This window comes from Miniopterus schreibersii (genome assembly GCF_964146895.1).
Source record: "Miniopterus schreibersii genome assembly, chromosome: 10".
Taxonomy (NCBI): Eukaryota; Metazoa; Chordata; class Mammalia; order Chiroptera; family Miniopteridae; genus Miniopterus; species Miniopterus schreibersii.
The window spans coordinates 30,239,949-30,264,697 of NC_138110.1; the positions used below are offsets into that span (position 1 = coordinate 30,239,949).

At 49.7% G+C, this 24,749-nt stretch overlaps 1 protein-coding gene across 2 annotated transcripts in view; it reads right to left on the reverse strand.

Moving 5' to 3' along the window:
* MOCOS (molybdenum cofactor sulfurase) overlaps positions 1 to 20,736 on the reverse strand; it is a 42,203-nt gene extending 21,467 nt beyond the window's left edge. The window contains exons 1-8 of one of the 2 annotated variants that reach the window (XM_081149806.1): positions 20,487 to 20,736; positions 13,901 to 13,990; positions 10,707 to 10,773; positions 9,173 to 9,814; positions 6,030 to 6,106; positions 4,424 to 4,623; positions 2,874 to 2,990; positions 1,108 to 1,557 (exon numbers count right to left, since the gene is read on the reverse strand). In XM_081149806.1, the coding sequence (XP_081005932.1) occupies positions 1,108 to 1,557; positions 2,874 to 2,990; positions 4,424 to 4,623; positions 6,030 to 6,106; positions 9,173 to 9,814; positions 10,707 to 10,773; positions 13,901 to 13,990; positions 20,487 to 20,544 (1,701 nt within the window). In that variant the 5' untranslated portion in view covers positions 20,545 to 20,736. Of the gene's footprint in view, positions 1 to 1,107; positions 1,558 to 2,873; positions 2,991 to 4,423; positions 4,624 to 6,029; positions 6,107 to 9,172; positions 9,815 to 10,706; positions 10,774 to 13,900; positions 13,991 to 20,094; positions 20,254 to 20,486 lie in introns of those variants that run through there. The other variant, XM_081149805.1, reaches the window with a different exon arrangement.
* Positions 20,737 to 24,749: the final 4,013 nt, after the last annotated feature.

A 24,749-nucleotide genomic window follows, 5' to 3' on the forward strand; every position in this document is an offset into this window, starting at 1 on the left:
GGGAAGGAACCATTTCCATTTTGCTCATCACGGTCCACCAGGCTCTGGCCCACAGGCTGGCAGGCAGCAGGTGTTCAGTATGTAGTTTTTGAATGAGCAGATGCATGGAAGACCTTTAGCAATGTATAAACCCTACTGAGACTCAGTGTCCTCATCTGTAAAATGGACCACTAATTCCTGCCCATTCTACCTGTGCAATGTAGCTGTCCTACGGAACATGACCCAGCTGTGAAAACAGAGTCCTGATACACAAGGGAAACGTGGATTCCTCGCCTGCCTCCATATGAAGGTGGCGGTGAACTTGCTTGCTTACGGCCTCAGACTGGAGGACAGGCTTCTGTGGGACCACCCTGAAATGCAGGTGACAAATAGCCCTGACCAAGAGCCAGAGAGCCTGTCACCCAAGAGGCTCAGGAGTCTGGGACCTTTGCCAGGGACTTGGGGACACACACAGATTATAAAGATGGCCTCACTTGGGCCACAGCAGGGTGGTATTAAGGTAGGCACTCCAGTCTCCCAGCTCGGTGACCTGCAGGACAGCTGATTTTAGGACATAACATAGTTCACTTCTACAGGGAGGGCTGAGCAGAACAAGTCACATAAGAGCATGGACCCAAGGAGTCAGCAAACCTGGGTTCAAATCCTTGCTCCGTAATTTATTAGTAGGTGACCTGGGTAAAGTGCTTAACCTCAGTAGCCCTCGGGCTCCATATCTATAAAATCAGGATGATATTACCACGCACCTCATATTACTACTGTTTTAAGAATCAAAGGAAACAAAGTACATAAAATGCTTCCGTAGGGAGCCAGCCCATGCATTCGGTGAACATTATATCCATAATTATTAACAGTAACTAGGTGTTCACCCCTCAGAAACAGGGTCCTCTCAAGGATCCCTGCCAGCAGAGCCATGTTCGAAAGTCAGCCCAAACCAAGAAAGGCAGAATGAGAATGGCTCTTCTTCATATGTCACAATACTCTGAACTTAAGTAGGGTTTTCTGCATATTTTTCTTCACTTTCTGTACTTTTTACTTCACTATGTCAAAAAAAACATTATAAAGTAAACAAAAAAGAAGCACTCTCTATTCTGCCATTAAAATCCTTACCTCAAACGCGGCACAGGATTTGATCGGGTAGAGGAAAAGGTTGGTGATGACATGTGGCTCAAGGTCCCCATCAAGGACTCCTGCAGCTTTCTCTGCAGGGGTCTGCGGGGTCCTGGTGGCCTCTGGCAGAGGTGGTTGCAAACACACAGCACCCAAAGCAGTGGGCAAGTCATTCCAAACCCTGGAGGCTGTGGGGGTGTCTTCCTGGGATGAGGGGCGACATCTGTCCACAGTGTTCTGAGCCTCGCTCTCTGCTAGTACGGCTTCAGCCTCCCCGGGGGTGGCCTGAGGGACCGGCTGGCCACTTGACGGGTGCAGTCGGGTGGTTATGATGAACTTGAGAAAGGCTTGGGCATCCTCAAGAGTAGACATGTATCCAAAGGAAATCCTCACAGACCCTGTAGGCTGACCATCTATGAGATCCACGTCATCTCCACAGACATGACCAGCCTGGAGGAAAAGGGAACTAGTTCAGCCATTCCTCACAGATAAATTGGAAACAGTTTTGCAAAACAAATTTTGTTCATTTGGTAAAATAAAATTGACCCAGAAAACAGAGTTGCAACCCTAACATATGCAGGGGGCCTGAGACATAGTTTCACAAGCACAGGGGCTAACTTTCTAGATCTCACTTTGCTCAAGTGTAAATTGGGGTCAACACCAATTTCAAGGGGTCATTAAAAGCTTAAACAAAATACTTCATGGAAAGCCTTTACCCAGAGCTGCGCACAGAGCCAACTCACAGAGAGAGGTATCGAAATACAGCCCAAAGCATCAGAAGCACTGAGGGGTCAACTTCGTGGTCCACCCGGGGTTGAGGTGGGAGAGACACCTGCTGCCCACTCCTCAGAACCTACGGGAGGCCAGCATCCCTGAGAGCTGTCCTTTGACAACAGGGCAAGACAGAGATGCTGCCCCTATGAACCACCATCCTGAGGCCACTACAAAAGCCAAAGGAAGCTTGAGCGTCCCTGCTGGGCAGTGGGAAAAGAAAGGCAAGAGGTCCCCATGCCTCTCCAAGCTCAGCTACCTGGTGTTGGCCACTGCCCTGGACGCCTTCCTCCCCCAGCACTAAATCCAGGTCAGGCATCCAAAGAGGTGGGGCCACGGCATTCCACAGGATCAAATATTATATCTGGAACTTCTTTGTTTGTGTTCTGAGCTTCCCCCTCTCTCTTTTTAAATAAAACTCAGTTCATGGTTGGTTGGGATCTAGTACTGTATATACAATATTTAGTAGCAACCAAACAAAACTTAAGTTAGACGCTATTCTGAAATAAATAAGGTCTCTTAGCCACTCAAACTGTTCTTATGAAATGGTTTAAAACAGGCTATATGTACCTTGAAGTGAAAAACCTCGGCCCAGGGGGAGGCGGGGAGGGAGGGGATCCGGGAGTTGCAGGATGCCCCTGGAAGAGTTCCTCTCCTCACCAGCCCAGAGACGAGGTAACTAGCTTGGAGATTTTCACCTTGCTAGACTGAACTAGTCAAGGGTCCTCTGCATGTATGAGCACATTCCCACTCATGCTTGCCCCGTGCTAAAACTCCTCTTCAGCCTTTACATTTTTGCCTTCAAAGTAAAAAATGACTTTCACAGAGATACTATCTTGAAGCATTTTCTATTTTTGTTTACCCCTTTTCCTTTGCACATCCACAGACGGGGCTTAGAAAAATGAACCAGCCCTCACCCCAGACAAGTGACCAGCCTCCAGTACTGTTAGAGGCACCACCATGGGGTGTCTTGGGCCACAGGGCCTGATACCAACCTGAAGATATTTCTTGACCATCTCGTCACTGATCCCCAGGTGCCTCTGGCAGGCCCCAGTGTTACAGAAGCAGCCAGTTCGCACTTGGATGTTGTAAAGACTGGCCATTTTTTCCACCTGCGGGTTAAATGCAACATGGGACCCGTGTTAGGAATGTCCAGTTTCACTCTGATTGCCTGGGAGAGACCTTCAGATCAATATTTGGACCTCTCTTTCCTAACAATAAAATGACAATAGGGGCCTGAAATTTCGCTCTAAAGTGTCATGATCTATCACAAGTTTACTAAACACATTTTATAAAACATTACTGATAAAATATGAAATCCAGGCCAAATTCCAAGTACAGAATCCGAGTGCAGCCGGGACGCGGGGCAGCTCCTTGGCATCCCTCTGCCTCAGGGCTGGTCCAGGCCCAGCTGGGCTGCCACTCAGAGCAGCCCCACCTGGGCTCACAGCCTGGACGCCAAACACTACTGTGTCGACACTGTGCGTTATCAATTTGCTTTTCATAATGTCCTAACTTTGGGATGAATCACAGAACTGCTGGCCCCGCTGCTGCGCCACAGGTCACCATGCAGTCAGCCTGGTGTCTCCCTTGTCAAGACCATGGCTATCTCCCTGGACTGTCAGAATGAGAAGAAGCTGTTCTCTGGGCTGCACTAAGAGGCCTCCAGAAAGCAGCTCTGCTCCTTTAGCCTTGGCGAATAGTTCAGTAATATGGAGATAGAGCTTGATCATGAAATCTCAGGAGTTCCATCTAGTGATCACCGACTGCCATGTCTGAGTGCTTGGTGTGGCTTTGGACTCTTTAAAGGACAAGGCGGTGACCAGTTTACTCAACTGTTGCAAGAACGCAAGCAGTTCCCAACCTACAAAACAGTTAGTACTATTTTCATGAGAAAATGGACACAAAGGTTTTACCTGTAGAAACAATTTTATAACCAACCTATCAAATCCTTTGAACTTATAACATTCATGAACTGTGGCAGAAATAAGGACTTTTGTGGTACTAAGAACATTGTTTCCACTTGTCATAAGAAAAAAAAAAAGAGAGAGAGTTCTGAGTTGCAAGCAACATGCAAAAAGGTGGTGGAAACAGGCCCATGATTTTATGCGACACTGTGACAGGTTCTCGTGTGCCACTGGGAATACCAAGCTGTCTGTACACAAAATGACCTCTGACATGGTGTTCAGTCTGCAATGCTTTTCTGTCTGCATGACTTTAGGGTGTTTACCTTGCTCGCAGCTCTCAGCTGTCCCTTCCCTCTGCTATCAGAGACTCGGCCTCTCTCTTCCCACTTGAAATTGACTATTTCTGGCTGAATAAAGAGAGCTGAAGAACTAAACAGCCATACTCATTCAAAACTGTGTGTAAGCCACAGTGAAGAGCCTCTTAGGAAGTGGCCTCTGCAGCCATGCCTGGGCTTCATCACAGCTAATGCAAAGGTCCAGAGGCCATGACTGCACATTTTAGGGTTGGGGAGGCTGCAGAGTTCCAGACAAGAGCAATTCTGGTGTGAACAGGTCAGTGAGATGGAAAGGCAACCCACCTGGGAGTAACCAATGATGTTCCCATTGTCATCGAGCACATTAAAATTGATGATTGGGCCCTGAACCTCTGGAGAGCTGAACTCAGAGTCGCTGTAAATCCGCACCACAGGAGCCCCGTTGGGGTACTGGAGAGAGGACAGGGCAGTGTAGGTGTACTGAGCCAAGGTAAAGGTGTGCTGCTTTATGTTCTCCATTCCACCTCAAAAACAATGATAAAATATCAAAGAGAATTACTAGCTTTATATAAAATTTACCCACTCATTTTTAAGAAAATCAGATCATTATAACTGGCAAACTTGGGCCAGATAGTAATGATTTTAAATACTTGTAAATATTTGGTACTGCCCAAACGATAAAAGTTCAGGCCTCTGATACTAAACAACAGTTTACCATTGCTGAATTTTCCCGTAGGAATTCCGGTCATCCTCTTTTTTATTTTTTACAACATTACTTAAGCATTTACCACAATCCTTAAAAAAAAAAAAAAAAGACCAATTAAGTTGGAAAAGTCAGGGTTTGTCAATCTGCTTTCAAACGTGCCCCCTACCCCTGTCAGACCCCGTCACTTGTGTTTTGGGTACCATGGTAATATCTCTCCTTGGGAAAGTGCTCCTTTTTCAGTGTCTGTCCTGACTATCTCCTCTTTGTCCTGGGTGATGCCTACTCACCTCCCTGCAGGGCACCTCTCTCTGCCCATGAGTCCTGCCTGCCTCCAGGGTTGGGGTAAGGCGGAGGACCTGCAGGCCCCATTATTATGACTAGAGAAAGAGAGAGGGCTGCCTAACCGCTAAGCCACACCCCTGGTTCACCACAGGGCCATCTCCACATGGATGGCACAAGCAGTGCCACCCAGTTCTAGAAGGTCAGCCTCTAGAAGGAGCACCCAGGGGCACAGCAGGATGGCGGATGCCTGGCTCACCAGATAGAGGTTCTTCCAGTCATGTACCTTTGTGCCAAACCCCATATTATGGAAAGTGGCATCTGTCTGTGTGTCAGCCTGTGGTGAGTACCCCAATCTGCCCACACCCCCTAAACACTCAGGGGAGGAAAATGTGCATCACTGCAACGGCCAGCAGCAGACACAGTGGCTGGAGGCTCAGGGTTAAGCGTTAGTAGGTCCTGGGTTTACCTCCTAGCCTTCCCAATTACCAGATTCCCTGGCCCCGAGGAAGACACTTAACCTCTCTGAGCACAAGCTCCTCTGTGGATAAAGCAGGCTCCTCACGTAGCTCCCCGTGGGGCTGTAGGGAGGATCCAGCAAGGTAAGAGCTGAGCAAGGTCTCAGGATCTGTAACCATTCCCAGGGCAGGAACCCGGGATGTCTCCTCTGCTTCTGTGAAGCTATTAATGTCCTGATTTGGGATGTCTCTTACCTGTAACAATGTTCTTTTAACTGACAAAAAGAACAAAAGCCTCAGTCTCTTGCTCTTGCCTCAGAAGTCCTTCTGAAGTTCAGAATCTGCTTTAAGTGCATTCGTGGTACAGCTGCTGTGTGCCACTCACACGGACACCCCCCTTCACCCGAACCACGCCCGGGAGCGCTGGGGCTCCCGGGAGGGCATGGGCCACGGGACCAATTCCACACGGATAAAAATATCTGCCTACCTGTGAGGCGCTCTAGGGCATCGAATCCATGTTTGAGCGCTATCACGTCAAGAAACGAGATGGTGCCATCCTCAAACCTGTAAGCAGGGTGAGGGGAGCGAGGTCAGGCGGTGGCCCCGTCTCCACGTGCATTTCGCGGGATGCAGTGACCCCAGGCTCAGCCGCAATCTATGAACACCTCCTCTCTGCTGCCTCATAACTCTGCACACCAGGACCCGCCAGGCTGCCTCTGTCCCTGACCCCCTCCGCAGCTTTCCCCGCGTGGGCGGCAGCAGTCACCGTAACCACCTTGAGACATTAACAAGCAGAGAGACGCTCTGCTGCCCCCAGGAAGACTTTGGACTTGACAAAACCTCAAGCGCTGTGGGCTCTTGCAATGCTGCACTCGACCCCAAGAGGGCGCCGCCGCCAGGGCAGCGATCCAGTGTGATCAACCAGCGCAGTGGGATTCTTCCCGAGGGTCTGTGATCCCAAAGCCCACAGAACCGCAGGCCTTGGCAAAAATTATGAGCCTCTCAATACAGCAGATGTAGCTCTTCCTGATTATCAAGGCGTTCATATGTAATTTTATAATTATTCACTCAGTCAACCTACTCACCAAATCTTTATTGCCCTGAGTGTGGGGCACTGTTCTAGGTGCTAAGGATGCGGCAGAAACACGACAGGCGACACCCTGCCCTCACGGTGCTCCACTCTCCTGAGGGCACAGAGACAAGGGACAACAAGCAGCAAACACGCAGAGAAAAGCCAAATAAGCAACAAGCCAGGTGGCAACAGGTGCATCGAAGATGCATAAGCCAGAGGGCTGGCAGCTGCTCTAGACGAGACGGCCGGGGAGGTCCTGTCCGAGGGAGATCACTTGAGCAGAGACAGAATGGACGTAAGGGAGGGGGAAACCGCTCATTTTCAAACAGGTAAGTTCACAGTTCCAGAGAGAACAGCGTCCCAGGCAGAAGGTGCAGCACACAGCCTGAGCCAGCGGAGCTCGGGCCCGGCACAGCCACCCGAACAGCAAGGAGGCCCACGGGGCCAGGAGGGAGCGGCCAAGGTGGAGATACAGTCAGAGGACTGCCACCCTGATGAGATCACAGGGGCTCGAGGGCTCTGGGCAGAGAGGGGTGACAGGATGGAACCTAGACTTTGATGAGACACCTCTGGCTGCCGCAGAGGCAATGGGGAAGCTGGGAGACACTGAGGAGGTTTCAGCAAGCGTCAGGATGAAGGATGGTGGTGCCCCAGGTGGTATGGCTCAGTGGTTAGAGTGTTGGCCTGAGGGCTGAAGGGGCCCGGGTTTGTTCCTGGCCAAGGGCACGTACCTTGATTGCAGACTCGATCTCCAGCCCTGGCTGGGGTGCTTACAGGAGGCAACCAGTCTATGTGCCATTAATGTTTTACTCTCTCCCTTCCACTCTCGCTGAAAAATATCCTCAGGTGAGGATTTTTAAAAAGGGTGGTGGCAAAGAGCAGCCGAATGCAAGTTGAAGCTTTCAACGAGAATATTGTGTTCTGTATTTTAATACTTTAGGGATAAGATTTGCTCAAAATATTGCTACTGCAATAATGAATGGTAATTAATAGACATACAGAATTAACAATGAATGAAAAATAGCCCAACCCACCCACACCCTGCCTGGAATGAGCTGCCCGGCTTCTCTCTGCCTTCATGTGCTCTACGGGCGCAATCAAGTTTGGGTTGTCGCTGTGTTCTGCCTTTAATTTACACGTTGTGCCTGTCTTTCTTTTCTCACTTACTTACATTACATGCTATCTTGCCACACTTGAATTCAAAAGGTTTTACATTAGTGTTCCCATTTTAGAATCCCCCCACTTTTTAGAAGCTCTAAATAAGAAAGACATCAAATAGCCTCACAAGGTACTGATGCCAACTCCATCTTGGTGCTTCACCTACGTTAGCTCTAAAGAGTTGTATCCTTTTATAGACCCACTTTTTTTCTTTAAACCTCACCTGAGGACATGCTTATTGATTTTAGAGAGAGGGGAAGGGAGAGAGAGAAACATCTATGTGAGAGAAACATCGATCAGTTGCCTCCCTTACACGGCCCGACCAGGGAACGAACCCCAAACCTGGGTATGTGCCCTGATCAGAAAACAAGCCCACAACCTTTTGGTGTTTAGGACGATGCTCCAGCCAACTGAGCCACACCAGCCAGGGCAAGAGACCCACTTTATAGCAAAAACAAGAGGTGCAGAGATCAAGTCACGTGCCCCTGTTCCCACGGCTGGTGTGAGGTGGAGCCAGGATTCACTCCCCAGTGAACCAGCTGTGGGGCCTATGAACTTGACCATAACTCTACTGCCAAAGCCACACCCCTCTCTGTAGGACCTCGAGTCTGCACCTGGTTCTGTAAGGGATCTGACCTACCTTCCCATCTAGGCCCCAGGCCTTCTCAGGCACCAGCAAGGTGACCCAACCTGTCCCAACCCCACGGAATCCCCTCCTGTTGGAACCAGCAGAACCCAGAGTCAGCTACCATTTTCGCCCTCTCACATATTAGACCTTACAGGTCCCAGCCATCGCCACTCTGGGAAATTCCCAAACATAACCCACATCCCCTGCCCTAGAGCCTGAGGAAAACATATACCAACAACCCCAGCAGGGGCCTACGCCGCTCGATGCCAAGTAGCTGCCTGCTTTCAAATGTCCCTTGTAACTGACAGGGGGCTCAGAGAGGCCACTGTTGACAGTGCCCCACAAGCCTGGTGGCCTCTGGTTTAATTGATTCCTCTTATTAACTAGGGCCAAGCTGAGCTGATTCCAGCTGCTAAAAAAACCAGCTAGGCTGTCAATGTGTATGCACACTTGTTCAAAATCTTTTAAATCACTTCTTGCCAGCACTCTGTGCAAAGGCCCGGTGGCCCACCCTTCTTGCCCCCTTGAGATCCTTTCACCTCTCTGCTTGCAGCCCTCACCGGCAGGCCCTAATCCTCCCACAGCGGTGAAGGAGCCCACAAAGAGGAGCAGAGTTCACTGAGCCTCCACCTCTGCCTCCCACATCTGTCCCTGCCAGTGGCAGACAACTCCCCTGACCCCAATGGCTCAGCCTCGTCCCCTGCACAGTCCTACAGGCGGCACAGGCCAGACTTGCTGAACTCCGCCCAAGCGACTCCCACGGGGAGGTTACCTTTCTGCCACTGACTGTCTCGGGACATAGAAGTCTTCTCCTGCCAGGTACGCAGCAGCCGTGCCTCCTCCAAAGTAGGTTTTCCTCAGCAAAGGAGCCATACGATTATGCACCAGCAGGGCCCCCAGGCCGGTGGGGAAGCCAAAGATCTTATAGAAGGAGAGGGGAATGAAATCGGCCTGGTGAACCGACAGGTCCAAAGGTGAGGTGCTCACGTAGGAGGCCGCATCCAGCAGCACGAACCACTGCCCAGGAGCGCTCACGGGGCACCTCCGCCCAGACTTGACCTCTCCTATCCAGGGCAGAGGGTATCTGGTTCCAGAAAAGTTACTCTGAGCTGGGTAACAGAAGAGATGCGGCAGCTGGCACTCGGGGTTGCTGGTGCCAGCATCCCATTTCTCCGCCAACCACATATCCTCCGGCCGGACCGGGATGGAAATGACGCCCATGGCTGTGGCGACCGTCCTCATGCCCACCACAGAGGTGTGGCTGTCAGTGAGGTAACAGAACAGGCTCCCGCTGCTCTCCGGACCCCGGGGCGCCCACGGGAAGGCCTCTGCCACCAGTTTAAGAGCAGCCGTGCTCCCAGCCGTGAAAATCACACTGTAGTCATCTGGGGAGACGTGGAAATGTGCCAGAATCCTGGAAGAAGCACAGCATCGCGGCAGCGGCTTAGTCTCATCCACTGTTCGGTGTTTGGAATTAGTTGCATTTCTACTAAATAGGACATCTCTCTACCTTAATAGCTAGAAAAAAACCCAGATAGGCTCTGCCATCACTGTGAAGTTAGGGCAGGTACAGAGCAGGTGTGGGAAGAGATGACAAATAGATTCAAACCGGCAAAATCACCTTGCCTCCCAAATCCCCACCCCACTGGACAAGACAAAAATCCACAATTAGCTTCACCTTAGTTGAAAACACCCCCCTACCTTGGTCTACTCTCTGGCTCTATCATAAGTTTTAAGTCCTCAACTGGTTTCACAATGCTTTAAATTTGGCAACCCAGTATCCCTTTCAAATTGGAAATAATCTGAAATTGTATCAATTTAAGTAACTTTAGGTACCACTTGGAAATGATTTACCAAAAACTAATTATTACATGTGGGAAAATATAAAAAGCTGTTTAATATGCAAATATTAGTAAAAGGGGGGGGATGAATAAAACAAGATGTCTAATGAAACATGAAAAGAAAAACCAAAGAAAGTGTTTTTATTCTCTCTAGAAACAAGACTTAGGACCTGGGTCACTCTCTATCGCTCTGGTCCCCAGGAACTATGGCACCAACCTGGAGCGGCACAGCAGCGCACACCTCAGAGCTTCCTACCCTGTGCTCCTGGTCGGCCCCGCCCAGCACCCGCTCACTCTCACCTTCCCATCCTCTGACCCTGACCTTTATCACTGTGTGTGTGGCTGTTTAACTGAATGTGATCTTTCTGAAGACAATTCAGAACCTTTGTGGGATGCAGGCAGGTGGTAGGAAGGAAGCCCATACAGCCGGGAGTGCCCGCTCAGGATGGCGTCCCTGCCACTCACCTGTAGCGCACCTGCTCCACGGTGTCATGGGTGAGCTTGCTGCTGATGTTCTGGCTGTGAGGATTACCTGGCAGGTTACAAAGACAAAGCCATCAAGTAACTCACTACTTATGGTCTCTCCTTCTCTGTTCCTCAAAAACCCTCTCCCTCAGTTTCTCAAAAAGTTAAGCATAGGAGTCTAATGAACAAAATAGACCCAGAGGCATGGATGCATGAACAGAATAACAGGTCTCACTGGGAGAGGGCTGGAGGGGAAAGGAAAGAGATTAACCAAAGAACATATATATCCATATATGCATAACCCATGTTCACAGACAGTGCGGGGAAGGCCTGCGGTGGGGCGGGCCTGGATGGAGGGGGGAAAAATGGGGGAAATAGGGGACATCTGTAATACTGTCAATAATAAAAAAGTTAAGCATAAAACTATCATATATGACCCAGAGATTCCGCTCCTATACACTCAAGAGAAATGGAAACAAGTCCACACAAAAATTCACGCACATGAATGTTCACAGCAGCTCTATTTGTAAAGCTAAATTCAGGGAACATAAATGCCCACCCACTGGTGAACAGATAGATAAAATGTAACATATCCACGCAATGGAAAATTATTTGGCAATAAAAAGGAACAAACTACTGGCTATGTCATGCATGAACCTCAAAAGCACGCTAAGTGAAAGATGCCAGACACAGAGATCACATACTGTATGATTCCATTTACATAAAATGTCCAGCAAAGGTGATCATATAGAGACACAGAAAGTAGTAGATCAGTGGTTGCCTGGGTGAGGGTGAGGGTGAGGGTGAAGGTGAGGGAATGGAAGGGGCAGGTTGAGGGGTTGGGGGAGCAACAGAGATCAACTGTGAATGGGCATCAGAGATCTTATTGAGGGAATGAAAATATTCTAAATGATTTATAGTGATGCTAGAAATCATTGACTTGTATACTTGAAATAGGTGAGTTTTAGGGCCTGGTCACCAGCAAGAAAGCTGTTAAACTAAGCAAAAAAAAAAAAAAAACCCCTCTCATCAATAGTAAAACAAGGTGGGATCTAGGAAGAGCATATGGAGCTGGAAGTCAACTCAGGGGCTGCCGGGCCAATGCAAGAACCTTTTCTATAAGTTTCCCAGCAGGTGGCCAGCCCGGTCCTGTTTGTTAACTCCAGGGAGCCAAGTCCACACCTCAGGAGGCTGTGCTGTCCCCTAACCATGAGACAGAGCCATGCACACCACGTAACCTAAGGCCCCGCCTGTTGCCCTGTGCTCACACCCCTGCTACTGGCACTGTTTCTGCAGAAACACATATGTCTCCTCCTCCAAATGCGTGAAGGGGGCCATCACGACTCCCCTTAGCCACCCATTCTCATGGCTAAAGACTCTCTCAACTTCACCTTTCCTTTGTCAACTTCTAGTTTTTCTCCCCCATCCTGGTGTGCCCCCTGTGTGTGTCCCAGAGTATCATTACATCCCTCAAAACATTGTGCCAAGATATGAACATGGACCTATCGAAGGACCTGCCCTGCAGAGACCGGTCGCCCCCATTTCTCAGACCCAGGACCACATGTACATGCTAAGGCAAATCTTGGGACTTTCTGTTTTAGGGTCTTTGTTTTTGTTTTCTCAAACCACACTAGATGTTTAGCCATTGAAACTACCAATGTTCCTTTTCCATATCAGCTAGTAACCTGTGGGACTTGGAATTTACCCAGGTTGCCTTTTATCCCCTTGGTTTTTAGCCCCATATCATTGGGAACACCTGCAGTCTCAATTCAGTCATCTCTCGGGTCAGCACCTTTCCCACAGTTACGACTCTTGCAAAGGTTCAGGACATAGAATTGCAGATCTCTTTGAAAATCATGGACTAAAGTCAAGATAAAGTCCCTCATGGGCATATTCCCTAGAGACTGTTTCCCAGATGTAAATATTTGCTGGCTCCCAAAGCCTTAGTGTGGCAGGACAGGACTGTCATGAACTGAGGCAGTCTGCTGGGGACTAAGGGCTTGCACTATGGAGCCAGGCTGTCTAGAGACTCAGCTTCCCCAACAGCCCCAGCTCCAGCTCGTCCTGACTATGTGGCCTCTGTAGTTACTGCCCTCTCTGGGGCCCGTTTCCTCACTTGGACAGCAGGAGCGATAACAGAACCTGTACCTTAGCTTGTCGTGAGGATGGAGAGATAATACAGGTGAAGCATTTGGGACAGTACTTTAAGTACAATGAGTGTTCGGTACAGGTTATTATCATTTATTACTATTATCATTACCACTGTTACATCTGCTGCTACTGTTATTTCAAACTCCCTTTCCAAAGTTAAGTCCTGGTCACATTATGCTTCTGATTAACACCTTCAGTGACTGAGAATTGTTTCTAGTCTAAAGATCAAACTCTACAGAGCACCTATAAGGTATCTCCCTACCTCTCCATTCATACCTCCACTCCTCTCCACCCCTCCGTGTTCCTGGGCTGGTTCCTGAAACCACATCAGGGTCCTGGCTCATGCTGTTCCCTCTGCCTGGAATGTCCTTCTCCTGACTCTTTTCCGAGTGAATTCCTGCTTGTCCTCCAGCATGGAGCGCCCACCCCTAGGAAATTTCCCTGACACTCACACTGCCAACCCGCTGTCACTCTGCAGATCCAGACCCCGCGGCACCAGAGGCTTTTTGTTCACAGCCCTTCACACAGCTGATACTTTACATTTATTTGGAGATGACTGGATTAAGGTCTTTCCTTGACTAGACCAGAGTCCAAGAAGGCAGAGAGTGGTTACCTTGTTCCCATTTGCACGATGCCCTGGACATCAGAGTGGCTGACAATTATTTATGGAATGAATGAATGAATGAATGAATGAATGAATGTTCCTCCTGTTGTCCCACTTCTTGCACAGTGACAGTCCCACAGGGTCATCACACCACCAAATAAAGAACCTTGTGCCTCTGTGCCTTTCTTGACACTGACCCCTTCTTCCGGAAGTGACACATGTGTCCCTGAGCCAGTTCTCCCATCCCAGCAGCACGTGTGTTATAGGGAATGACATGTTTGCCTGATCCCCTCTTCACCATGCTTATTCAGCTTTGGGTGCTCAGCTCAGTCCCAGTCTATTAACCCAACATTTATTAATCAGAGATATATCTGATATATATAGACTGTAGTTGGCTAATGTCCGATGCAAAAATCAGTTATGGTGTGTTTTTCTTTACCATAAACATTCTCCATGAGATCATGAGTGAAGCTTGTGAGCTGGCTCTGGGGGACCAGGGTGGCTCCTGCATGGTCAAGATAGACAGTTCCTGAAAGAAAGCACAAAATAAAGCTGTGGTTGTTTTTCAGAGGTTTCCCATTCATTTTACCTAGATATGGTTTGTATGAACTTGAGCAGTGCCCATTGGATGTGTTTGGACATAACATCAGGCCACTCATATCTCCCAGCCTCCCGATATGCCCTTCCCAATCCCCACAGACATGAGCAATGGAAGAACTGCACTTTCAACATTTAATGACCTTAGAGCCCTGAGAGAGCTTTCCTGATTAACCAGCTCTCTTATGAAACTGGAAGAGCATTTCACACGAAGGAGGAGCCCAACAGATGGATGTGATTAAAGAGGGTAAAACTAGTTCACCGTGTGATTCACACCCACTTCTGGGGTTTATGTGCAGCTTCCCTGGCCGGCAGGCAAGCCCTGACTCTGCTTTCCCGTAGTGAATTCTACATCCCTCTGAAGCTTGGAGAGCTTCAGAGAATACTAATAATTTAAATAATCTTTCCAGCCTCTCTCACAAACAGAGAACGGCAAATTTAGACGAGAGGATGATATTGAGTTTACCCATCAGATCAAAAGATTGGATAATTCACTGCGTGGGTGAGGGTGTGGGGAAACAGGCCCACTGGTACATGGCTGGTAGGAAGGTAAATTGGTACAACTTCTTTATGGACAGCAATTTGGCAATATTGGTAACCCTTTAAAATGCAAACTCTCTCTGACTTAGCAATTATTCTTCTAGGAATTGATCTTATAAATAACCGTGCTTTTGTGAAATGGGTTGTCTATGAGGATACTCAATGCAGCATTGTCTGCCATACCCAAAAAACAGAAATGACTTAAATGTTCATCACCATGTATTTAAAATAGAGAATTATTGCACACCCATCTGGTACTTTAAAAGTACTAATATGGAACAAACTCTGAAATACATTTTCAAGAATATATAATGTAAATAGATTCATTCATTCTTTCATTCACTTTACAAATGTTTTTGTTCTGTACAGGATGAGTTTGGATTGTTTCATAAGAATTTTTTTGAGATATAACTCACGTACCATAAAACTTACCCATTTAAAGTATACAATTTAGTGGTTTTAGTATATTCATAAAGTTGTGCAACCATCACAACTAATTTTAGAACATTCTCATTCATCCAGATACATATTACCAAGCATTCCCAATCCACCCAGTTCCAGCCATGGCAACCACTAATCTACTTTCTGTCTCTGTATTTGCCTATTCTGGACATCTCATATAAATAAAATCATACATGTTGCCTTTTGTGTCTGGCTTCTTTCACTTAGCATAATATTTTCCAGGTGCATTCATATTGTAGCCAGTAACAGGACTCCATTCCTTTTTATGACTTAACAGTATCCCATTGTATGAATATACCACTTTCTGTTTATCCATTCATCTGCCGATGAACATTTGGGTTGTTTCCATTTCTTTCTCTATTACAAATAATGCTACTATGAATATTTGTGCACAACTTTTCTCCCATTCAGTGGGTTGTCCTTTCACTTTCTTGATAGTATCCATTGAAGCGTTATCGTTTTAATTTTGATAAAGTCCAATTTGTCTATTTTTGTGGTTATTGTTGCTTGTATTTTTGTAAGAAACAATTGCCTAATCTGAGGTCCTGATGATTTATGGGTATGCTTCTTTCTAAAAGTTTCATACTTTTTAATCTAATTTTTAGGTCTTTGATTCATTTTGAGTTAAATTTTAAACACAGTGTGAGGTAGGGATACAACTTCATTCTTTTGCATATGAATATCAAGTTGTTCCAACACCACTGTTGAACAGGGGCTATTCTTTCCCCTGTTAAATAGTCTTGGCATCTGGTTGAAAAAAAATTGGCCATAGATGTATGGGTTTATTTCTGGATTTACAGTTCTGCTCCACTGGGCTGTGTGTCTATCCTTATGCTAATACCACATGATCTTGATTACTGATACATTTTATAAACTTCATTTACTTTACTTTTATGAAAAGTGTGAGTCCTTCAACTTGGTCCTTTTCTAAGATGCCCTTGGCTATTCTCGGTCTCTTGAATGCCTATATAAATTTTAGAATCAATTTATCAATTTTTGCAAAAAAGTACCTGGGATTTTGATAGGAATTTCATTGAATCTGGAGGCCAATGGGGAGCACTGCCATCGTAACAATAAGTCTTCCAATCCATGAATACTGTATGTCTTTTCATTTATTTAGGACTTTTTTATTTCTTTCAATGATGTCTTATAGTTTTCAGTGTATAAGTCCTGGACTTCTTTTAATAAATTTATTCCTGGGCATTTTATTCTTTTTGATGCTTTCATTTATTTCATTTTCATAGTGTTCATTGGTAGTGTATAGAAATTGAAATGTTTGTTTATTGATTTTTGTATTCTACAACCTTGCTGAACTTGCTTTTTAAACATTTTTTTAAAATATGTCTTTATTAATTTAAGAGAAAAGGAGAAGGAGAGAGAGAGAAACATCAATGATGAGTCATTGATCAGCTGCCTCCTGCACGCCCCCGCTGGGGGATCCAGCCCACAACCTGGGCATGTGCCCTGACCAGGAATCAAACTGCCATCTCCCAGAGCCTAGGTTGGTGCTCAACCACTGAGCCACACCAGCCGGGCTGAACTTGCTTTTTAATTCTAGTAGTTTTGTTTGTGGATTCTTTAGCATTTTCTACACACAAGATTATGTTATCAGCAAGTAGAGATGTTTTACTCCTTCCTTTCCAACTTGGGTGCCTTTTAGTTCATTTTCTTGCCCAACTGTCCTGGCTAGAACCTCTAGTGCAATGTTGAATAAAAGTGGTGAGAACAGACCCCCTTGTCTTGTTCCTGATCTTAGTTAGGGGTAAAGCTTTCTGTCTTTCACCATTAAGTACGATGTTAACTGTGTTTGTCTATTTGTAGATGGCCTTCATCAGGTTGATTAAGCTACCTTTTATTCCTATTTTATTGTATGTTTTTACCATGTAAATGTATTATCTAATCTAGAAAGTTATTGTTAAAATAATGTTCTCTTTTACTGAGGATTCAGAAATACAAAGTTACATAACCAAAAGAAAGGTTTTTGTCCACCCAGGCATTGGGAGAAATGCTCTTATGAGGCCCCAGTGCATGTGTAAAACCTGAGGGACTGCCGGAGGCAACACACACTTTGCCCACAGACTTCTGCAGGGCCAGGAAGCCATTTGGGAGAAGGCTACATTAGCCTTTGGTCCAGAACCTCATGTTGCAAAACAAGGCAGCCATACTAAATCAGCTAGAGATCTGATCTTAGCAGAGGGTCAGCCAGCACATTGGTTAACAGTGTAGAATCCAAGTCAAAAAACCTGAATTGAATCCTACTAGCCATTCTGGGTCCCTGTTCCTTTATCTGCAAATGGGATGAAAGTTGGTATATGACAGTGCCCAGTCCAGTGCCTGGCACTGGATATTCCACAGGGTTCAGCTGTTATTAGAAGTAGGCAAATTACCCCAAACCAACTGGCATTAGGTCTTCAAGTAAGGAAATGTCAGTGTCTCCTCTGGGTCACGCTGCTTCAGTTCTCAGTTCCACTCAGGTTGACCGGCCATCAACTAGTACCCTGAAGCTTCAAGAACCACTTGAATCACACCTGTATATTCAATATGCTTCCTTCACCAAGACAAAGAAATTCCCATCCAATGGATTAGGCAAAATACTTCAGACTTAAAGGTTAAGCGCTTAATTATCCAGAACTACCACTTCTCAACCCTGCAGAAAACCTACGGGGGCGGGGGAAGGAAGAGGAAGTAAAGGTTATATTATTTTGGTTGGCTGGTTGGTTTGTCTCTCCTGCCCTATGAGGAAAAACAAAGCGGATACGTTCCAAGACTCCTAGCGGTAGGGGGGGTAAGCTTAGTCCACGAACGTCTACTTCAACCGTAATGCAGAGAAAATGCTGGGAACTTGCGCTAAACAGATAAATAAGGGTGCGCACAGCACTACCACCGGTTCAGACAGTCCCCGGCTTACGATGGTTTGACTTAACGATTTTTTGACACTATGATGGTGTGAAAGCGATATATATATGTTCAGCAGAAACCATACTCCGAGTTTGGCATTTTGATCTTTTTCTGGTCTGTTGCTATGCAGTACGACCTTCTCTTGCGATACCGGGTGGCGGCAGCGAGCCGCGGCTCTCAGACAGCCACGGCATCCCGAGGGTGAACAACGGATGCCAGGCTGTAGGTCAGTGCAAGTGCTCTGAGCACGTTTAAGGTGGACTGGGCTAAGTTATGCTGTTCGGTAGGTGATTTTCGACTTATGATATTTTCAATTTATGATGGGTTTATTCAGGTGTAACCCCGTCGTAAGGTGGGGGGGAAGCATCTGTACAGTAGATGTCAAAGGGGCTCTGAAGCCCAGCCTGAAATCCTGGCCATCACATCTAAATTATACATTTGAAGGGAAAGGTGCTATTCTTTAAAGGACAAGAGTGAAACAAGAAGGCGCCCAGGGAACACAGCTCTACTTTCCCAGGGTGGTGTTGAGGGACCAGAGCTGGAGGGGATTAGGGGATTAAAGTGCTAAAATAATTCCTGACTGAATGATTACAGCCTCTGGGACTTGCATCAAAAGAATGGGAAGCTTACCTCCCTCCCTCTGCACCTGCCAGTGTGCATTGTACCAGTCAGTTTGCTCAGTGGTTAGAGCATCGGCCCCAGGACTGAAGGGTCTCAGGTTTGATTCTGGCCAAGAGAACGTACCTCAGTTGCAGGTTCTATCCCCTGCCCCTCAGGGGCTCGTGTGGGAGGCAACCAATGTATGTGTCTCTCTCACATGGGTGTCTCTCTCTCCCCCCTCCCCTTCCACTCTCTCTGAAAAGCAATGGAATAAAATATCCTCAGGTGAGGATTTAAAAAAACAAAAAAACAAACAACATTCAGAGACAGAATGTGGAAGCAGAGGGACAAGGGGCTGTCTCCCGCAGGTGAATGTGCCACTGTCAAGGATGGGCAGGCGGTGGAGCAGGCAGGCCAGAAGGTCCCGCCTTCCTCCTGCTTAACTACACTGAGGGGACACACAAGGAGGAGGCCACAGCCCTCAGAGCCCCAAAGGGGGAAAGAGTCACTAAGTGAAACATGAGGAAATGACCCAAAGAGCTGGAATCAGCTACCTGATGGATGGTTGCTGTTCTGCCACGAGCAAGGAGCCAGCCACCAATTCTTCATCAAGACAATAAATACACCTCAAATCCCGGTGCAGGCCCACGACCTGCCACTTAACCTGAGGACCGTGGGTCCCTGCTCCTGGCTCGCTGGGTTCTTAAGGCTGGAGGAGGCCCTCACCCAAGGTCTCTGGCAAAAGGGTCAGTCCTACCCTGCGCGGGGCGGGGTGGGGCGGGGGCTCCCCTCTTGCGGTGATGGGCTGGGACCAGCCACGGGGCCAGCTCGAGCTGGTTCCACATTTAACCAGCCTGTTCCACCTTTCGGAACTCAAAGGCACGATGCGATCCCGGTCCTCACGTCCAATTGACAGGCTCGCCTAGTACTCAAGGCTCAGATTTTACCGTTTGCTAATTCTGCAAGTCCCCCAGCGAGCTGGAGTTCAAAGGCATTGTTCTGAGACGAGAAAAGGGAGGTTTCGGAAATAAAAGCTGCCTGTGAGCCGTCTCAGCGGACAGGAGCGCAGCCTCGGGGAGCGGGGGCCCTGCCCGCGGCCTTAGCCGGGGTCCCCGGGGGCGCACTGGCCGCCGCGCGCCGCTCCTGCGCCCCAGCAGCCTCCGAGCAGCCCCGGGCCCTGGGCGTCCCTGCCTGTTGCCAGCCCGGTTCCAGCTGGACTTTGAGAGCCGTCAGTCTCGACGGCAGAATTACAAGCCCCGTTCGCCGAGGATGGGGACGGGTGTAAAGATCTCGGTTCGTCGGGTCCCACCGGGAAGTCTAAGGAGCGAGAGGAGCGAGAAGCCTTGGGGCTGCAGGTGGGACCTCGGGGAGCCGCGTCCACGAAGCGCACGCGTGGGCACGTCCCTGCAGATCTTTCCATTCAAAACGCTCCCCCGACGAGGTGACGCCGCTCCCGCCGGGAGCAGGAGGCGGCTCGGAAACCGCGTGGCCCCCGCGCCGCCCCGCCAGCCCCCGCCGGTGCCCCGCCGGCCTCACCTGCCAGGCGGCCGAACTCTCGCGCCCGCAGCTCGCGCAGGCGGCGCGGCCCGTAGCCGTAGGTGAGCGGCTGCGAACTCGAGGCTCGGAACCGCTCGAAGGCCAGCAGCTCGGCCCCGCCGGCCATGGCCCCGGCCTGCCCGCCGCGCGTCCGCCGCCCGGCCCGGGGAGCCCGCCCGCGAGGGCCCGCCCCGCCCCGCCCGCGCCGGGTCCGCGGCCGAGGGGCGGCGCGTCGGGCCGGGCGGCGCTGACTCACGGACTTTCGCTTCTTTCCTGCCCTTTTCCCATCTGGGCGCCGGGGCGGGGAAAGCCCGTTCTCGTCGTCCTTGGAACAGCGCCCGAGGAGCCCCCGGGGGCGCCCGGACACCGGCGATGCTGACGTTCTCCTTTACCTGCGGGCGCTCGGGAGGCTGGGAAAGAAGCAACAAACGGCAGTCTCCTGCTCGGCATCCCCCGGCCCCGCTCCCCGCGCGACCCTCCCGGGACCCTCCCTCTCCAAGACTGGACCCGGGGCGCGGCGCGGGGCGCTCCGCACAGGGGCTGCGCTCGCCGCCCCGGTCCTGCGGCCGAGCAGGGGGTGGAAGGGGAAGGAGACGGGCTCTCGGCGCCGGTGAACCGCGTCTCGGCGGCCGCGCACCGTCGGACCCCGCGGCGGGGGGCGGCCGGGCGGGAGCGCGGGTCCTGGTCCCGCCCGCGGACGCCCGGGCAGAGCGGCTCCGTCCCGCGCTCCGCCGCCAGGTGGGAGGCGCGGGCCAAGCCCACTTTCGGGAAGCGCTGGGCCGCGCTCCGGGGCGGGCGCGCAGGTGCGGGAATGGGGCCCAGGTATAAAGGGGGCGCCTCAGGAACCCCCCTAGGCGAGGGGCCCGCCTTGGGAGTGGAGGAAAGGAGACCGGGCGCGGCGGGGCCTGGAGAGGCGCACGGTGTGGAAACGAGTGGGGGGAGCGGGGCAGCGAGCTGGAGTCCGAAGTGAGGGACTGAGGTGGGGGCCGGGTGGGGGGACCCACGGTGGGGCTCAGGAGTGTACCGCTAGTTCTCGAAACACCCCGGCGGGACGAGGCGGGAAGGGCGCCGTGTCAAACCCGCGCCGCGCGCGCCGCCGCCAGGCCCGCGGTGCCCCGTGTGCGGGCGGCGGGGCGGCGGGAAGGGCGGCGGGAGGGCGCGGCGGGCTCCGGGCCTCCGCCCGTGCAGACGGTGCCCCGCGGGCCTCCAGCGGGGCCATCAGGAGGCAGCCGATTGATGACTTTTATCTCTCACCCATGTTTCTCTCTCTCTTCTTTCCTCTCTAAAAAAACAAAAAACAATAAAATCTTCCCCCTTCCAAAAAAAAAGTGTCTGGAGGGTTCTGCCATCGTGTGGCCCATCGTGAGAGTCTTGGAGGGCTGCGCACAGCCCTGCCACTCCCGGCCTAGCCCCCCATCCCTCACACCAGGTCGGAAAGGGGCGCTTTGGGGGCTGCGGCACCGGAGCTGGGACCCCGGCCCCCAGTGCCTCTGTAGCCTCTGCCGACAGACTGTCCCAGCTTCTCTTGCCGGCCGCCTAGTCCCCAGGCCCTTCCTCCGCAGGATCTCCGCCCATCCCACCCCTCTGGATGCCTTCTGACCCTGCTTTGAGCCTTGGGCTCTGATGCCATCCTGCCCTGTCCACTGCACTTCCTCCTGCAAATGTGACTTGGGGCAACAATAACAACAAGCTGGAGTTACAGAGCCCTCCCCGGGTACCTACCAGGCACCACGCTGGGGCCACGTGCGCTCTTACCTGTGCTAATGATTCACCCATTAAATAAGCAGATATGTGGGGTGGCTCTGAAGCCGAGGCACAGAGAGAGAGAATAACTTGCTCAGTGGCACACAGAAGAAAATGGACAAGCTAGTACCTGGAAAGTCAGTCTTCAGGGCCCAGCCAGGTGTGTTCGGCAGCCTCTGGGGTGCCACTGTGGTTCTCAGGGCCTCAATTTCCCCATCTCTAAATTGGGAGGGTGGGGGGAGAGCAGTAGCTTCTCCCAACAATGTTACCGTGTGTGCTCCTTACCCCTCATTTTAATGCCCTACTTCCCAGCGAGGGTCCCTTCTAGGTCAGGCTTTCCCGGTATTAACTTGCGTGAAGCACCCAGATGTCTACTAGAACGCAGATTCTGATTCTGTAAGTTTGGGGTAAGCCTGAGGTTCTGTGTTTCTAACTAGCCTGGGTGATGTGGACTCTAGGGCCCATGAACTGCCCTAAAGGTCATTTCCCTGGGAATGGAAGGAGTACCTCTCCTGGAGGTGTCCTGTGGCCAGGTAACAAATCCCAGATCCACAGGGGTGCTGCTTTACGACAAGCTCGCCTAGTGAACAGTCTGAATGGCCCAAGTCAGAACTCTTTTTTAAAATTTTTTTAAATTGTGCTTAAAATATACATATCATAAAATTCACTAAAAGCACAGAGTCCAGTAGTGTTATGTTAGGTACATCCACATTGTGAAACTGATCTCCAGAACTCCTCATCTTGCGAAACTGAAACCCTGTACCTATTAAATAACAACTCCCCCTTTTCCCCGCCCCTGGCCTTTGGCAATCACCGTTCTGTTTTCTGTCTCTATGAATTTGGCCTCTCTAGGTACCTCTTATAAGTGGAATCATACTTTATTTATCTTTTTGTAACTGCCTTATTTCACTTGGCATAATGTGTTCTAGGTTCGTCCATGTGGCAGGATGTTTTTCCTTTCCAAGGTGAATAATATTCCATCATATGCATGGACCACATTTTGCTGATCCGTTCATCCACTGACGAACGTTTGGGGGATTACTTCCAGCTTTTGGCTACTGTGAATAATGCCGCCATGGATGTGGGTGTACAGATCTCTCTTTCGGTTCTTTTGGACATATAACCAGAAATGGGATTGCTGGATTCTGTAGTAATTCCATTTTTAATTTTTGTGGAACTGCCATACTGTTTCCCATAGCTGCACCATTTTTACATTCCCAAGCACGATGTACAAGAATACCAATTTCTCCAAATTCTCACCAACTCTTCCTTTGTTTTTGTTTGATAGTAGCTGTCCTACGGGGTGTGAGGTGGTATCTCATTGTATTTTTTATTTTCATTTCCATAATGATTAGTGATGTTGAGCATCTTTTCCTGTGCTTACTGGCCATTTGTACATCTTTGGGGAAATATCTGTCCAAGTTCTTTGCCCATTTTTTCAGCTGGGTTCTTTTTGTTGTTGTTCAGCTGTATGAGTTCCTTATGTATTCTGGATAATAACCCCTCCTCAGATGTATGATTTACACACTCACTCATCCTGTCGGTTGCCTTTTCACTCTGTCAATTGTGTTCTTTGATGACGGTACAAAAAACTCTTGAAGGTCATTAATAATCACTCAGCTACCATTCAGTCAAGGAATATCTTTAAGCCTTTGGCTCTGCCTAGGGCACTGTATGCTCAGAAGGATGTGAAGATGTTATGCCAACAGCCAGGTAGGGAAATGAACTATTAACATCCAGCCACAAAGCCATGTGGGCTAAGTGCCCTGCCACTGCTTCATGATGCAGGTAAGTATTGCAGCAGAGAGGAAAGGGGCTCCTTCCAACCAGGGAGTCCAGGGAAGGTACCCCAAAGGAGGAAGCCTTTGACCTGGGCCGGAGCAGTGAGCCTGTGACGAAGGGGAGTAATGGATGTGTGGGGAGACCAGGATCTCAGCCTCTAATTGGCACCGAGATTCTCTGGGCCACTCCATTTCAATCAGGGCTTGCTCTTACCCTGATTGAAGAGGAACCTCCAGCACCCATCGATGAATGTCTTACGTATGTTCATCATTCAGTGAGCTCCAGGGTCCTGCGCTAAAGGACTGGCACTGTCTCGTCTCACCTGGTCCAGCTGCTGGGCCTGGGCTCAGAGGAGCCTGAGCTGGTTCATGCTGAGGTCCCAAGCAACCATCTTCTGCACCCAAAGTTTACAGCTTTGTTGGGGAAACAGCTCTTCAGCTCCTACTTACATCCTTGCCCTACCTGAGAACCATGAAAACTAAGTGCCCAGGGGCCAGGTTGGACAGACAGGAGAAACAGCCCGATTTTCTACTTCAAATCCCTCCCCCTTGGTGAGGCTTTGTCCCTGGGCCTGGTTCCATAGTCACGATGATGTGTCCCCTAGCAATGGGCTCCATTTGAGAACCTCCCGACACATAAGACATTCATTCATGTGTTCTTCCATTCGTTCACTCCCTTGGCATAAGTTCAGTGAGTACGTCTCAGAGTTAGGCTGTGGTGGTCGAGGAAGAAGGTGGGACAGGTTTGGGGCAGGGTTAGAAAGGTTTTACGCCTGGCTAAGGGACTGGAATTTTATTAGGAAGATTGTTAAGCAAGATGGCTTAATGGCCATGGCAAGGCTGGGCGGGGTGGAGAGAAGTCAGGGCACAGAAACTGGCTTCAGCTTCTGGCAACTGTCCAGCCTTGAATCACTGAAGATGAAAACAGGCTTTGTCAGGGGCATTCATTCAGCTTTCACTGGGCAGCTGCTCCCTGCTAGGAACACGGTCGGTGCTGGGAAGACAACAGTGCAGGGGTGATCTGATGGGTCTACAGTCAGATCACCCCTCCACACTGCAGTGCTGGAGAGGGGGCCTTTCAGCAGAGGCTAAGGGGTGAGAGCCTCTCCCGCCTAGGACTCCAGAGGGTCC